At 31.4% G+C, this 17,176-nt stretch overlaps 2 protein-coding genes across 2 annotated transcripts in view; one reads left to right on the top strand and one right to left on the bottom strand.

Moving 5' to 3' along the window:
- Positions 1-16,273, top strand: part of LOC111679451 (ATP-binding cassette sub-family D member 3) — a 28,669-nt gene extending 12,396 nt beyond the window's left edge. Inside the window, exons 2-11 of the mRNA XM_023441023.2 lie at positions 10,053-10,165; positions 12,661-12,851; positions 12,920-13,017; positions 13,087-13,267; positions 13,334-13,616; positions 13,693-13,790; positions 14,236-14,326; positions 14,401-14,617; positions 14,675-14,849; positions 14,912-16,273. Coding sequence (XP_023296791.1) covers positions 10,053-10,165; positions 12,661-12,851; positions 12,920-13,017; positions 13,087-13,267; positions 13,334-13,616; positions 13,693-13,790; positions 14,236-14,326; positions 14,401-14,617; positions 14,675-14,849; positions 14,912-15,325 — 1,861 coding nt within the window. The 3' untranslated portion in view covers positions 15,326-16,273. The remainder of the gene's footprint in view (positions 1-10,052; positions 10,166-12,660; positions 12,852-12,919; positions 13,018-13,086; positions 13,268-13,333; positions 13,617-13,692; positions 13,791-14,235; positions 14,327-14,400; positions 14,618-14,674; positions 14,850-14,911) is intronic.
- LOC111679452 lies at positions 10,191-11,028 on the bottom strand. The gene has a single exon (XM_023441024.2). It carries the CDS (start codon positions 10,909-10,911, stop codon positions 10,243-10,245), a length of 669 nt encoding a protein of 222 aa, XP_023296792.2. The 5' UTR covers positions 10,912-11,028; the 3' UTR covers positions 10,191-10,242.
- Positions 16,274-17,176: the final 903 nt, after the last annotated feature.

Below are 17,176 nucleotides of genomic sequence, written 5' to 3'. Positions count from 1 at the left end.
GCTTTGAAAGATTTTGTGTATACTATATATGTATATAGTTAGTTGTGCATGATTCGTAATAGCCACCACGTATACAATATTTGTTCAGAGCTCTTTTTTCTATTAATTTGGAATTGTGTTTTTATACCCTTCACTTTCGTGAGAAGGGTATATATAAGTTTGTCATTCCGTTTGTAATTTCTATAATATAATTTTCCGACCCTATAAAGTATATATATATATATATATATATATATATATATAATATATTATATATATATATATATATATATATATATATATATATATATATATATATATATATTATATATATATATATATATATATATATATATATATATATATATATATATAATATATATATATATATATATATATATATATATATATATTATATATATATATATATATATATATATATATATATATATTTATATATATATATATATATATATATATATATATATATATATATATATATATATTATATATATATATATATATATATATATATATATATATATATATATTATATATATATATATATATATATATATATATAATATATATATATATATATATATATATAATATATATATATATATATATATATATTTTTTTTTTTTGTGATCCTTATAGATAGCGGAGTCGATTACGCCATGTCCGTCTGTCTGTCCGTCTGTCTGTCTGTTGAAAGAAATCAGTTTTTAGAGGACCCCAGATATCGGCGAGATCCGAATCTTCAATAATTCTATTAGACATGCTTTCGAGAAGATCGCTATTTAAAATCAGCAAAATCGGTCGGTAAATAACGGAGATATGAGCAAAAATCCGAGACAACCTCTGAAAATTTCATCAAAAAATTGTTAAAAAAGCAACAAAAACACTGTACATAGAAAAAGATGTACACGTGTGCGTGTGTAGGAATCCAAACATACAAAAAATACACAGCAAAAAAATATGATTTGTATATTTTGTTAAAATAAAATAATTTTCCCTTTTGTTTTGCAAATATATTTTTTAATGAATAGAAAAAAGTATTTAAAACGTTTTCAATTACATGAGAGTAGATTGTGAGTTATTGCACAATAATTTTTTGCGAATAATGTAAGTTTGAAATTTAAAACTAACACAAATTTTTTCCAAGTGCTTTTTAAAACAATTTTTTTTTTTTACTATAAACAAAAACAAAATCTACGTCTCGTCAATGTTTACCAGCAATGAATCAGAGGTCGAAGTCGACCGGCTTCGAGTCGCAGCTTAGCCGCCGAATTATATTTAGTTGCTTAAGCCGCCGCCGAAACATTCGGCTTAAATCGACTCAAATTTTTTTAATGTTTTTATTAACTAGACTGTAAGATCAATTATGTTTAAAATACACTATGGGGAAGGGTATATAAGATTCGGCACAGCCGAATATAGCACTCTTACTTGTTTCTGATCAATTTGTAAATTATCAGTTTTTTATTAATATTTTTTCAAATAAAGACAGACGAGGAACGTTTGGTTTTTTTATGGTAACAAATATTAAATATATATTTTTTTTTGGAATTATGAATTGACGATATACATACATATAATAAAGATAACATTCATAGGAAATCTTATCGTTTTGTGCAATAATTAAACAAAATAAACATGATAATAAATAGTTAATATGAATAATGAATAATCAATGTGTGTTAGAGTTTTATCTAAATTATTTAGGCATAATATTTAATATTTTTATTGCAAACCAACAGGTTTATTATTTCAATAAAAAAAAACGTTAAATAAAAACAAATAAACAATCGGTACTTTAACCCTATGCTCTCACCCATTAACATTTATATATTTATTTTTATGTATGTATAAATAATTTTTATTTTATGCCGGATTTTTTTAATCGAATTTCTTTTATAGACATTTTTTCGTTGAAAAGATTCGTATTAATTTGTTTGGACTTTGATCGTATGGCGTGTCTTGTTGATTTATTTTGATAAATTTATAAAATATACATACACATGTACATATGTCTTGTCTAGCTTTTATCTATTAACAAAAAAAAAATACATAAGTATTTTTGTAGACATAAGCTTATATATGGCTGTTTGGTAAAATAGAAGAAAAAAAATAAAAGTTTTGTGAATTATAAATCCATGTTACATACTATATATAAAAATATAAATAAAACATCGATTTCGCACTTTAATAGCTTTCCAGATTCCATAGCTGGTTTGCTAACTTATTAACCCCAAATGTTTACTTGGATGAATTTACGCTGTACCGGTCCATGTACAAGCACTCTACTCAAGTACTCGAGCTCTATAATATCTGACCATTGTGACCATTCACTTGCGTCTACTACCACGCAGGTGGGATCGCCTTTTTGAGTCGGTACATTTATGGGTATATTTGGTATATTTGCGTCGACAACTTCAAAATAAGAGAATGATTTTAGTTTAGAAATTGTTCAGTTCAATCAAAAACACATTGGTTGAAGATTATTGAATAAAATATTCATTATTTATAAAGTTTCTAAGATTTTGTTCAAGTACTCGAGCTATATAATATCTGATCATTGCGGTCCCGTTGCTAAACTTTCGAGATGTAAAAACATCAACGGCGCTTACAATCACGCAGGTGGGATGGTCTCTGTTCAGTCGGCAGCAGCACCTATGTACGTTATTCGGTAGATCGAAACGATTTTTTGCATTTTATTTATATGGGAGGTGCCACGCCCCCATTGCTTGTTCGCTATTTTATTATTTCAATGTTCACTGCGATAAATTTCGAAGTGCATTACGCTGTTTATAAACAAGTTCTTTGCTCAAGAACTCCATCTATCTAATATCGGAACATTGTTGCACAGTTGCATAACTTCCGAAATGTAAAAAGATGACTTGCGCTAACAACCACGCAGGTTGGATGGCCTCTGTTGGGTCACTAACCCAGCACCTAAATAAATAAGCCTGGGACTTTGTTCTTACACACAGAAAAACAGAAAAACTCAGCGGTAAGTCTGGTATGAACAGGGTTTTTCCTGAGCATATAAGGAAAGAAATTCAATGGTATCACTTTTATAAGATACCTATTATCCATCACCATTCAACACAGCACAGTTTTCATTCATCCGACTTCCCAATAGGGAACAACATCCAACACACTTTCGGTATACGGGAGGGTGAGATTCGTATACCGCTATATAACTAACACCATCTCATTTCTAACACTTAGTACCACAATCCTGTTCTGTGGGGTATTGTTGTCTTGGCAACAGCACTGAACTATCTGTGTTGCTTAATTACTAAACATAAGACTTTTAACCGACAATTTATCTTCCGCGAATATGCATTTAAACCTTTGGAAACCTCAACCAACTGAACAGCCAAGACCAAGACGTTGTACCATATTATGTGGATCTCTCGCTCGACCTCATGTCAAATTATTCCAATGAAAGGCTGAGAATAAATTTGATCATCACCAGTTTATAGTTCCGGCAGGATATAGGTATTGTTATCGCCACTTTCCCTGGGAATGCAATCACACCATGTTAAAGGTTATAAGCCACCAAATGTTGACATGAATGTTTAAGTATTTTCGGAAAAAAATTTTAAGATTCTGTCCCTGATAGTTTACCAGATAAATGTTTTTTGTATTTAATTAATATGTGAGGTGTCACATCCTCTATTACTAGTCCGCCAATTTTTGTTCTAAATATTCACTAAAGTGGCTCCGAAAAATTTCAACGACTCTAGCTGTTATGTGATATGTTACTTTTAATATTTATTTTGTAAATATCCGTGCCAAATCGATTTAAAAAATTGAGCTTATTACTTTGGCTTTCGGTGAACTATCAGCTTATTATAGAAAATGCAATGCCCTAAGATGAGTTCGTCATCTCTTGTCGGCGAACTACAGATATATAAAAAATGCCGACATTATGTTCTTAAATATATGATGCTCCCATTGCTTCCATAGCGTAGCCATGAATTATATTCAGCTGCGATAAATTCTTCAGACTCCATTTATATAGACACTGGTATATGGGTGTTCAATGGTGTGTATTTCTATGGATATGGTTGGCTATTCACTAATATAAATTCTTAAGTTCTTGTTGGCGAGTCCGAACTTAGTCCATCTAACGATATAAATACTTTGGCCCTCGATCGACTTCGTTTTAGTATAATTCAAATATTGTCTCACCCGAAACTAATATTGAAACTCGCCTTGCTTTAGAACCCAGAATCGCAAGTCAAAGTATCTTGGAAACAAACATTCACCCATATCGCCAATCAATATTTTCACTTAATTCGTTCACTAGTATTTTTAACTAAAACGAAATTCACCTGAAAATTTTCTGATGGAATATTGTGAATAAATGTTCACGATAACAATTTTCCCTTTAAGGGGAATAAAAATTTCAAGGGAAGAAAAATTGCACTTTTATTGGCAATTGTGGTGATAAAATATGTATTAAAAAAACTATAATTTTTCATTCTTCTATATTGCGTGTCTTGTTAAACACATAGTAATACTTAAATGAACTTGATTGAAATATTTATAAATTTAGTCATTAATTAAAAAGTTCTTAGCCGCAAAAAAAAATCCAAGAATTTCTATTTTACTTAAACAAAATAAATGCTTAAATTTTCATTTTAAATTTCATTTAAAATTAAATAAACAAATAAAAAGAAAACCTAAATATTATAAAAATTGATCGGAAACCTTTAAAATTCTAATTTATTATTTATGTTTTATATCAAAAACAAATATCAAAGGCAGCACATGCCTAAACCTTATAAATAAACGCAAATTCAAATTTACCACTTAACCCAAAAAAGAGTTAAAGATATGACGTTATTCTAGCTATGATGATGACGTTATTCTAACTATTTAACGTGTTCAGCATGATTATGGCAAAATTATACAATATATTTTACCTTTTATAGAAAGCCTAACAATTTTTTGTAGCTTTTTTTATCTTCTATTATTTAATATTTTAACATTTTATAGATATTAATAAACAAATAAATAATTTATTTTTTTTTAATTCTTTTATTTTCTAAATAATGCCTCTTTTGTTTATTTTTAAAATAATAATTATTGTTTTTTTGTTGCTGTCTTCAATTGTTATCAAATTTATAAATATATATACGTTTATGTATAAAAAGAGCAAATCAGCAGACTGTGTCTAGTACATTTGAGTTCAAAATTCTTTTTTTAATCTTAATATATTTATTAATAAATTAACGATTAAAGTTGTATTATTTTATGATTAGTGTGATATGAATATATTTTATAATAGACGATTGATTAAATTATTATGTCAATTAAGGAGTTCTCAAACTTGAGTTTTTATGAGGTTTAGTTTTTTAAAGTCTGTTATCGGATTGAGACCAATGTTTTCTTTATGAAATTAGAATCGACATTTTCTTAAAAACTTGATCTTTGAAAGTGTCCATTAAGTTTGGTGTGCCTTTGGGTGATTAGTGTTGTAGTTTGTTAGGGTTCGCGGACTCAAGGAACAGAGGGATTTGATTTGTGGATTTGATGTATCATTCATACATCCAAACTAACTAACTAACTAACTAACTAACTAACTAACTAACTAACTAACTAACTAACTAACTAACTAATGTAATAAATAACTAACTGGGTGAGATAATCCCATAAGGCCTCTGGGAATAATAAAACAGTGGGTAGCAGAAGATTTCAAGCACATCTATGCAGAATTGGACGTGCGGGTTTATACGAATGTAGAGAATGTGGAGAGGACAGTGAAACTCTAGTGCACTTTCTTTGCCACTGTCAGGCATTCGTCTAAGTTAGATCCAAGTATCTTGGAAGTGATGTTATTCCGGAAATAACATTACTGACTCACTGTGAAGTACTGAGTTCAGAAGTAGTGAGTTCATCCCTAGTTCTAAAGTTGTTGTTAAACAACGCAAGCATGCTGGCAGAATCTAATGATTTGTGCAAGCCGATTGAACGTGTATGGGATTGTGTTGCGGTAGTGCCATCTGATTGTGTGATATCAATATTTTTGTGATTATTCCAGTATGTTTGTTCTGTGAATGGTGAAATTTGCTCAAACAAATACAATTTTTTTGAGCAATAATGCCTATAGTTTCATTCTTAAACACTTGGCAGGTTGCCTAATCCCACGGTGGTAGTTTTTCAACCACTGGGTGAGTAAAGAGTAAATAACTCACCACTGCCCCTTTGCGTATCTTACACCAAGGTTGCAATTTTTGTACATGGATTGAGCAGGTCCATGTACAAGCACTTTTCTCGAGTACTTGAGCTATCTAAAGTACTCGAGCTTAACTTCCGAGATGTAAAACATCACTTCCGTTTACAACCACGAAGTTGAAATTGCCTCTGTTGATTTGGCAACAGCACCTAGAGACGTAACCGGTAGACCGATGTACGAATCCATCAAATAAACCGAGTCTATGTTCTTACTCACAGGAACACACTGTGGTAATTCTGACATGAATAGAGTATACTCTGAACATATGTGGAAAATGAAGGAAAATTCAATGGTATCATTTATATATGATACATTTCATCCATCATCAGACAACTCAGCAGACAACTTATTTATCCGACACATTCATAAGAGAAAAACATACGACACATTCATAGTAGGGTGGGGCCCACAGTACCCCACGTACCAGCCAGGACAAAGTCCTGCGGGCAACTGGCCACTCGTAGTACCAGATTATGTGGTGCTCTGGTTCGACCTCATTTCAATCAATACTAGGACTAAGTCAGTCAGTAGACTGTAATACCAATTTATAGTTCCGGCCGACTAGAGGTGTTGGTAACACCTATTTTCCCCGGGATTGGAATAACACCATGGTGGAGGTTTCACTCCTAATTTAGAATAAATTCCAAAAAGTATTTCATTGTAAAACATAGGTTGAGGCGCCATTTTGTTGTAAAAGCTCAAAACCGTAAAATTGATTTCACAAAAAAAGTATTCTTGTTTTCATGGAGATTACTGCTCCTCTAGTCAAAACTTAATTTTTATTATTAAATTTCATTTAAATCCTTTATTTTGTATTCTCATAGAAACATGTTTGGAATCACTGATTTTTGCAGTCTCTTCACTATTTGCAAACAATAAAATCAAAGTGTGATTGTAATCATTATCAACAACACTAGAATTAATTCTATTGTCTTGTTAAATTAATATAACAAGCACACAAAGTACAAAGTTCTAATGAAAGTGTGCAATAAATTTTGACTCCTTGTCTACTATAAATTCTCAATTTAGAGATCAAGATGAAATAATTATAAAGATTTTTTTTATAAATTTCTCTGACGTATTTTGTTTATTAAATTATGTGCATTAAAAGGGAATGTTTTCAAAAATTCTATATTTATGATCAATTATTTTTAAGAATATTTGAAAAGTATTTTTATCTCTTTTTTTGATTATTTAAATAACCAGTTATAGAGTTATTTTTTTATTTTGTTTATAAATATATGAGTTATTTAAAACGATTCTGTTCACATTAACAAATAAAATATTTTGAAATCTGGTTTAAATATTTAAGTTTTTTTCTAACTTTACAAATGATTATTTCAAAATAAAAGTATATCAATTATAAAAAATCTATATTTTATTATTCTACGCAATTTATTGTGACATTACTCATTTGAATAATATCTACTTTAAATTATATTTGGGATTCAATGGATTTGCCACACCCACTATAGAACGTGTACATTATCATCCGATGTTTAAAAAATCATGTTTCTGGTTGTAGTTTTTTAAAATTTGTAAATCAGTTTTTCTGAGCGATGTAATATAAGAAATAAAATCGCTAACTTTTAGTTAAAGCTCGGACCTACCTAATCTGAAAAAATTCCCTAGAATTTTTATGGTTTTAGTCACTGTCTCATTATTCCGATTGGCCGTATGCGATTTAACATTCGTTAATTTCTTAAGTTTAACATCCTAGAGTACTCCTACTTTAATAACAAGTACATTCGCACTTACATAATGTATATGATGTCATTATCATTCGATATTCAGAAACTCATTTCTCTGATTGTATTTCTGTAAAATTTTCAAATCAGTCTTCCTGAAGGATGTTAAATCGAGAATAAAATCGCTACCAAGATATTTGTAACTAAATTAGACGAAACTTGTTTATTCCTCTTAATCTAATCATCCAATTTTGTAGAGTTGTGTTCTTTATTCTCTTTGTCAACTCAGAATACTAAGCTCGTACCCACTTCATCTGAATGGGGCTTCTCCAATTCCTCTAGTTGAAGAATTTGAATTTTTGTGGTTTTAACAACCGTTTGATTATTCTAAATGCTCATTTTTTTTGGTTGTCGATAATTCCCGAGGGAACTAGTATCTATCTATCTATCTATCTATCTATCTATCTATCTATCTATCTATCTATCTATCTATCTATCTATCTATCTATCTATCTATCTATCTATCTATCTATCTATCTATCTATCTATCTATCTATCTATCTATCTATCTATCTATCTATCTATCTATCTATCTATCTATCTATCTATCTATCTATCTATCTATCTATCTATCTATCTATCTATCTATCTATCTATCTATCTATCTATCTATCTTTTGACTGGAAGTTAGTATTGTAGTTAGGTAGATGCTAATACTGTTCGATTTCTGGTTTTTCAGTGTAGGTTCTTAGACACGTTTTGTATCCCAGTTTATAGACATCCTTGTGGTAATGGATTCCTAGAGGAATATTATATTAGGGATCAGTAACACAAAAAAAATTTTGTCTCTGGTATACCATATGTTCAATGTAAATGGCTTTCAATATATATTGATGGCGTGTCCTTTAACCGACATTATTTAATTCACCTAAATAAAGGAGCCGTTAGGTTAAAAAATCCTCTCCATATGTTATCCTGCATCGTCCCCAGAGCCTCCCCCGGGGGCGTGTTACCTTGGTGAAGGCTCCAGTTTGGTGTTTTTGCAATCCCGGGGAATAGATGGGTCTTCCAATACCTCTAGTCTGGAGGGAACTAAAAAATTGGTTACAGTCTACTGTCTGGCTTAGTCCTTCATAGAATGAAAAGATGTCGAACCAGAGTACCGCATAATCTTGTACTACGAGTGGCCAGTTGTTGTTGCCGAAACAACAAATACTCCACAGAGGAGTGACTGTGGGACTAAGCGTTGGAAATGAGTTCGTATTAATTGTATATGGTACGGGATGAATGTGAGGTACGGCGGGCCTCACCCCACCCGTCTACCTATAATGAATGTGTCGTATGTTTTTCTTTCATGAATGTGTCGCATAAATAAGATGTGTGCTGGGTTGTATGATGATGGATGAAAGGTATCATATACAAATGATACCATTGAATTTTCGTTCCTTGTCCAGATATGTTCAGAGTATACTCTGTTTATATGAGAATTACCACAGTGTGTCCAAACAAAGTCTTCGGCTTATTTAATGGAGTACTTCGGTCCACCGGTTACGTCTCTAGGTGCTGATGCCGAATCAACAGATGCCATCCCATCTGCGTGGTTGTAAACGGAAGTGATGTTTTACATCTCGGGTAACAATGGTCAGAGATTAGATAGCTCGAGTACCTCAGCAAAGTACATGTACATGGACCGGCCCAATCCATGTACAAAAATTGCCACCTGACTTCTTCATTGAAGGATCCAGGGGCGATGGTGGATCGTTGTTGAAGTCTACCCAGTGAATGAAAAAGACCACAGTGAAATAAGTCCGTCAAGGTAGATGTTCACGTAAATCACGCCAACATTCGTCCCCAGAGCCTTGGTTGACGTAGTGCATAATAACATGTCTAAAGAACTTCACTATATTATTAAAGTAAGAATTATTATTTATGTTCTCCATCTTATGACAATTAAAGCGATAAAAATCTCAAACTTTTTAAATTCTGTTATATTTATTACGATTAAGTTCCTAAATGAAATATGTCATTCATTAAGATATAAACGATTCTTTTTTATGATCAAAACATATTTTAAGTACTCTTGGAATCTGACTTGGCATTATTTAATAATTATCCTTCTTTTTTTTCAGAAAACCTGGCTATGAAGAAAAAATCCAATACACAATAGCCGAGAAAAAGGATAGGAAATCACCAAAAGCCCATGTCAATGCTGTTTTCTTCAAACAATTAAAGAAATTATTGCGTAAGTAATAAGACTTATATATAAATAAATTTTATCACCGATTTATTTTACATTTTAAATAATATTTTCATTTAAACTCATCTTCTATTACGGCTACGACTACGACCTGCACGACTTTTGCTACGATTACGTCTATTGTTATTGCGTCTTACTGGATATATTACCTCAGAATCCATGTTAAAACATTCAGCTTCTATCGAATGCTTTGCATTACCACATTTATTTGCCACCATCAATAATGAACGTAACTTTGACCAAGTTTCCACTACATACGAATTAATCTTACGACACAAGCGCATAGATCTTTTACGCATAAAATGAACATGATCGGTGGCTTGACCGACAAACAAAAGTATAGCCAAACTTGTTGTAATAGTAACGAAACCCAATATATAACTCTCCCAGTCATAGTAAAAACGTGGTGTCATACCAATAAACAGCAACAGTGAATTACTTAATTTACAGCAAATTTTCTCTATGGTACACCATACCATTAATAAACCAAATTCTGTTAGAAATACCGTTATTATAGTTTCGGCCACAATTTGACAGATATAAGGTAAATGCATATAACGTATAGGGTAGATACTTATATCCAGAAGTATGTCTAAAAAGGCAATTAAAAATATCCAACTTGCCAAAGTGGGTGCTGACGAACATCTGTCACTGGTCTGTTCAATGAAAAATGAAATACGTAGTACAATTTGGAAAAAGGCTGCTATGGCAACAGCACATGAAGATGCCATTATTGTTGTCGGTTTGAATACTTTTTGCGAGAATTTTGTATTGCCAATGAAATAAATTTAAAATTTTTTAATTTATATTTTGGTTTTTGTTACAAAATAGAGCAAGACAATTGACAATAGAAAACTTAAATAAATTTTAATTACTTGCTGTGTTTTAGCTGTACACCATTTCCGAAACAATGTTTTTCAATTGCACTTATACATTTTCCTTAGAATTGTACCTCTGTGGGTGGAAGCTGTAGTTTGTAGTCTATAGGACGACACCTCTAGTCAAATCCTAGTTCTCTCTGACAAGCTTCGGCTAAATTTCTTTATTTTGAATCCTCTAGTCTCATTCTATGTTCCTTTACTAGGATAAACTTGCTTTACTCGCCTAGATGTTGCTCAGAGTTTTAAAATCAAAATTTTTTGCTAGTTTTAATTTATTTCACCTGCGAATCAGTTAGATGGTAAACACATTGAATCAACAACTAATGACGGCCAATCGATGTAAACATTGCCCTCAAGTCTTTGTGCAGGTGCTGAGTAAGGTGTGAAAAAGCTGTAAAACTTACTGTTTTACGCTACGGGTTGTAAGTTCTTTAACTCTTATCGATTGACATCTTCTCAGATGGATTGTGAACCATTCCTTCTTATTGTTGTTCTATATGTTTCACTCTTGTTGTAAGCTTTTTCATTAGGAGTGAACTTCCGGTTGATAAACCCCACGGGGGCATGTTATTATGATGAAAGACCCCACCTTGATGTTATTGCAATCCCAGAGAAAAGAGGTGCTACTAGTACCTCTAGTCTGCCGAGAGTAGAGCAATGTCACTTCACTCCTTAGACAGTCCTTGAAATAATTTGACATGTGGTTGAAACAGAGAACGCCATAATCTGGTACTACGAGTGAATTATTTGGTTGAGGATCTATCGGGATTCACAAAGTGTCTTTGGTTTAAAGCCAAATTCGCGGGAAGAGTGAGTTGCGGTTAAAAGAGTGATGCACGGTTAAGTCTATATTTCGTAATAAGTTCGGTGCTGTTGTCTAATGTCAACGTGTTCTGCAAGTCTGTATACCTAGAATGAGTGTGTGGGATGTTGTTCTTTATAAGTGTATCGATCTAAAGGCTGGAGGTGCTATTGCCGCATCAACAGAGGTCATTGATCCTACGTGATTGTAACCGGAAGTGATGTTCTTTGCTTTCTCGGAAGCTATAGAACGGGACAACAATGATCAGAGAATCGATAGGTCCAGTATTTGATTAAACACGTTCACGTAAACCACTTTGACATTCATTAGGTTGTTTATATATGTTCCGTTTAGGTGACGGTACTATTGCTCGCAAAGTTTCTTAATTGATAAACCCTGACTTACCATTCTTATATCTTAAGTAGAATGTCATAGCTTTCAGTATTTAAAGTGTTAAAAAAACCTTTAGGACAGACGCATATCACTATCTAATTTAGTTTCCTCCTCTATAGCTCCAAATGCTAATTCAATCTAGAAGTTGGTTTTGTTGTAATTGTTTGACTGTGATCAATAGTTATATTCTTTGGAAAAACTTCGGGCGATACACGTCTCACTCTGGAGCGAAATGAATTTATCACTTGTTATCAAATGACGTCAATTTTAGTTTGATTAAAATAAACATTAACTACAACATCCCATACCTGACATCCATTAATATCTAAAGCCTAAAAATATGCTTTAAATTAAAAAATAACACACACATGCTTTTATTAATAACAATTTTTTTTTAATTTCAGCAATTTTAATCCCTGGCTTTTGGAGTGTTGAAAGTGGTTTGCTATTTTTAGTGGCAGCTTCACTTATTGGTCGTTCCGTCAGTGATATTTGGATGATACAAAATGCCACCGTTGTTGAAAGTACAATTATACACATGAATAAAGCCGGCTTTAGAACGGCTTTAATGAAATACTTAGCTGCTTTACCAATGGTAAGTTAGAAAATAATTAATTTTCTAATAAAAACAATTCAATGACAATTTTGATTTTTCCCTTTTAGATTTCAGTGGTAACCAACATTTTGAAATGGAGTTTGGGTGAATTAAAATTAAGATTTAGAACCAACTTAACACATCATTTATACAATCAGTACCTGACGTAAGTTGTTCGAAAGCAATTTGATATATAAATACTAATAAAAGACTGACTTTCTTATTTTAATTTTAGTGGTTACACTTACTATAAAATGTCCAATTTAGATAATAGAATAGCCAATGCTGATCAATTGTTAACAACTGATATTGATAAATTCTGTGAAAGTGCTACAGATTTATACTCGAACATCAGTAAACCTATATTGGATATATTCATTTATGTCTATCGTTTAACTGTTAATTTGGGTGGCAAGGTAGGATATTTCAAACCTAAAACTATTTAGTCAAATTACAATATTGTTTCTTTATGTACTTTTTAGACACCTTCCATATTGATGGTTTATCTTTTGTTTGCTGGTGTTTTACTTACACACATGCGTCGCCCTACTGGTCGTTTGACCGTTGAGGAACAAAAATTAGAAGGAGAATTCCGTTATGTTAACAGCCGTTTAATTACGAATTCCGAAGAAGTGGCGTTCTATCAGGGTAATTCTCGTGAAAAATTGACCTTATTGGCCAGTTATTCTAAGTTGCGTTCACATTTGCGTAAATTTTTGGAATTCCGTGTGGGCATGGGTATTGTGGATAATATTGTGGGCAAATGTAAGTAGAATTGTTTAAGTTGCATTTAGTAAATGGTACCATTTCTAATTTTGTATGAAATTTTTGGTTTATTTAGATTTTGCTTCTGTTGTTGGTTTCTATGCTGTATCAATTCCATTCTTTACACCTAACCATCCTTTGTTATCGGGCGAAAATCAGGGTCAACGTTTACAGGTAACGCTTGTTTTAAATTTAATGATGAAGTTATGTTATGGTTATGCTTTATTTCTGTTCTAGTTCAGTTCCAGTTCAGTTTAGGTTCAGTTCCAGTTCAATTCCAGTAGAGTTCTAGTTCAGTTCTAGTTCAGTTCTAGTTCAGTTCTAGTTCAGTTCTAGTTCAGTTCTAGTTCAGTTCTAGTTCAGTTCTAGTTCAGTTCTAGTTCAGTTCTAGTTCAGTTCTAGTTCAGTTCTAGTTCAGTTCTAGTTCAGTTCTAGTTCAGTTCTAGTTCAGTTCTAGTTCATTTTAGTTCTAGATCTGTTTTGGTTCTCTTTTAGTTCTGTTGAAGTTCTGTTCTAGTTCATTACAAGTTATGTTCCAGTTTTGTTTAAGTTCTATTCTAGTTCTACTCCAGTTCTTGTTCGGTTTAGGTAGTAATTTTAATTATTTTTTTCCATTTAGGCTTACTATACCTATGGTAGAATGTTAATTAAACTGGCAGAGGCTATTGGTCGTTTGGTGTTAGCTGGTCGTGAAATGACACGTTTAGCTGGTAAGTGATATATTCCTAATCATATTAACAAAATAGTTTATGTTAAACAACATTTTCTTAAAATTTTTCCACAGGTTTTACTGCTCGCATGACCGAATTAATTAAGGTATTGAATGATCTCAATAAGGGCACCTACGAACGCACCATGGTCAATAATGTCAATAATAAACATGATATGGGACCCGGCAAAGGTGAAATGGTGTTTGTCGATAATATAATTAAATTCGAAAATGTACCATTAGTAACACCAAATGGTGATGTTTTAGTCAAAGATTTGACCTTTGAAGTAAAGTGAGTATTTTTGGAAAATATTTAAGGAATAAAATTAATTAATGTTTATTATTTAAGGTCTGGCACGAATGTATTAGTCTGTGGTCCAAATGGCTGTGGTAAATCTAGTTTATTCCGTATTTTGGGTGAATTGTGGCCAACATGGGGTGGTAAAGTAACTAAACCACAAAGAGGCAAACTATTCTATATTCCTCAAAGACCTTACATGACATTGGGTTCATTAAGGGATCAGGTTGGTTTAATATTTAAATTTTAAAAATAATATTTATATTTAAAATTTTCAACTTGCTTTAGATTATTTATCCTCATACCCGTGATGATATGCGTCGCAATGGCAAAACCGATGAAGATCTTATGCAATACTTGGACATCGTACAACTAACCTATCTGGAACAGCGCGAAAATGGTCTGGATGCCATTGAGGATTGGATTGATGTGTTGTCGGGCGGTGAGAAACAACGTATTGCCATGGCTCGTCTCTTCTATCACAGTCCCCAGTTTGCCATTTTGGATGAGTGCACCAGTGCTGTGTCAGTCGATGTCGAGGGTAAAATGTACAGTTATTGTCGTGAGGCTGGCATTACATTATTCACCGTATCACATCGTAAATCATTGTGGGTTCATCATGACTACTTTTTGCAATTTGATGGTCGTGGCCATTACGAATTCGGTCGTATCGATCAGGATAAGGAACAATTCGGTTCATAAGCACAATATAGTTAAGACGGCGAACAACAACAACAACAACAACCACAGTAATAATAATCATTTTATGAAAGTAATCCCAAAAACACCACCTGATTGATGTCATTTATGTTTGTAAATGATGTTGATGTTTGAAAGTGTTTGATGTATCAGGTTAAAGGAGAACATCGCTAATATAAAAATGTTGTTGCTATTTCATATCAACGACAACAACATATATGACTATCATATAGTGGCCAATATATTATTTTTATTCCAAAAATAATAGTTTATAACAAATTTCCATTTTTTTATTATAATTTTTATAGCTTTATTCTATAAAAGAATTTTTACTTTGAATTAAATATTGTAAAACGAATTGTTAATATTTGATTTGGATTTTAACATATATAGACTTTCCTAAGTTAGTAGATTATTATTAAAAACAAACAAAAAAAAAAACAACCAGTTTTGGGTATACAAACGTAAAGTGGGAAATAAAAATAATTAAATTATTTTATTTCTTTTAGAGTTTCTTTAACTCACCCAGCCTTAACTAAAAATGTACATCCATACCTATTCCAATGGTAGTTCCTTCCTTAACGATTACCTTTTCTTAGTTAAAACAACAATTCTGCAACTTTTTCTTCCTCAATGAATAAAAAAGAAAACCTATTTTGTTTTACTATTAAATAGCTTTATTATATTTACATTTGCAATCTTGTATAATTGGTGCTGGTTGTATTTTAGAAATGAAGTAAATTTGCTATTAAATATTATAAAAAAAATTTAGTCTAATCCTTTTCATATTACTATATATAGTACATACACACACAGTCAAAGTGTGAATTGACATTTTTTTTTACAAATCTAAAATTTGCTTGCAAAATTGAAATTATTATTATTATTTTATTCTCAACAAGTTATAAATATAAAATGTATGTAAATTTTAAAGAAAACGAACAATAAATTATGAAATTATGTTTTGTTTCTTAATTTAATACAAATTATAAATAATGAAATATATTTACTTTAAAATCTAGTTGTATTGTAATGTGTGTATATATGTGTATATCATCATATTTATATACAAAGTAATGTCTACTAAAATATAAATATAAAATAAAGTCCAATTTTTAAAAATTAAGTTTGTGTTTTTTATCAGTACAGTTCTGTTCAAATTCAGTTCTAGCTTGTTTAGCTAAAGTTCAGTTCTATTTATGATTTAGTTCAGTTTTATTTCAGGCTTTAGTTCGGATCATTTTCTGTTCTAGTTTGCTCTCAGATTATGTCTTGCTTAGTATAAGGTAGTTCTAGTTTTATTTTATTTTAGTTTTGTTATACTTCAACTCTAAATAGTTCAGTTCAAATTCAGTTTTAGTTCAGTTCTAGTTCTGTTATATTTCTATTCTGTTAGTTTATGTTCTATTTCTATTCTAGTTCTAAACAAGACTATTCTAGTTGTATTCTAGTTCTGTTTTTTTCCAGTCATGTAGTGTACAAAAGACTCCGTTTCGAACATAGTTAAGATCTAGTTCTGTTCTAGTTTCTCTCTAATGTTCTAGTTGTGTTTCACTTCTATTCTAATTCTGTTCTGTTTTAGTTCTATTTCAGTTGCAGATCAGTTATAGTTCAGTTATAGTTATACCCTACACCACTATAGTGGGGAGGGTATTATATGTTTGTAACATACAAAAATATTGGTCCAATACCCACCTTAAAGTATACCGATCGATTCAGAATCATTTTTTGAGTCGATTAAGACATGTCCGTCCGTCCGGCTGGCTGTCCATGTAAACTTTGTGCGCAAGGTACAGGCCGCAATTTTCAATATAATTTGATGAAATTTGGACCAAGCATGTTTTTTTTTTGGTA

Source organism: Lucilia cuprina, chromosome 3 (assembly GCF_022045245.1).
Source record: "Lucilia cuprina isolate Lc7/37 chromosome 3, ASM2204524v1, whole genome shotgun sequence".
NCBI classification, from domain to species: Eukaryota; Metazoa; Arthropoda; class Insecta; order Diptera; family Calliphoridae; genus Lucilia; species Lucilia cuprina.
This window is presented reverse-complemented; position numbering and strand designations above follow the sequence as displayed.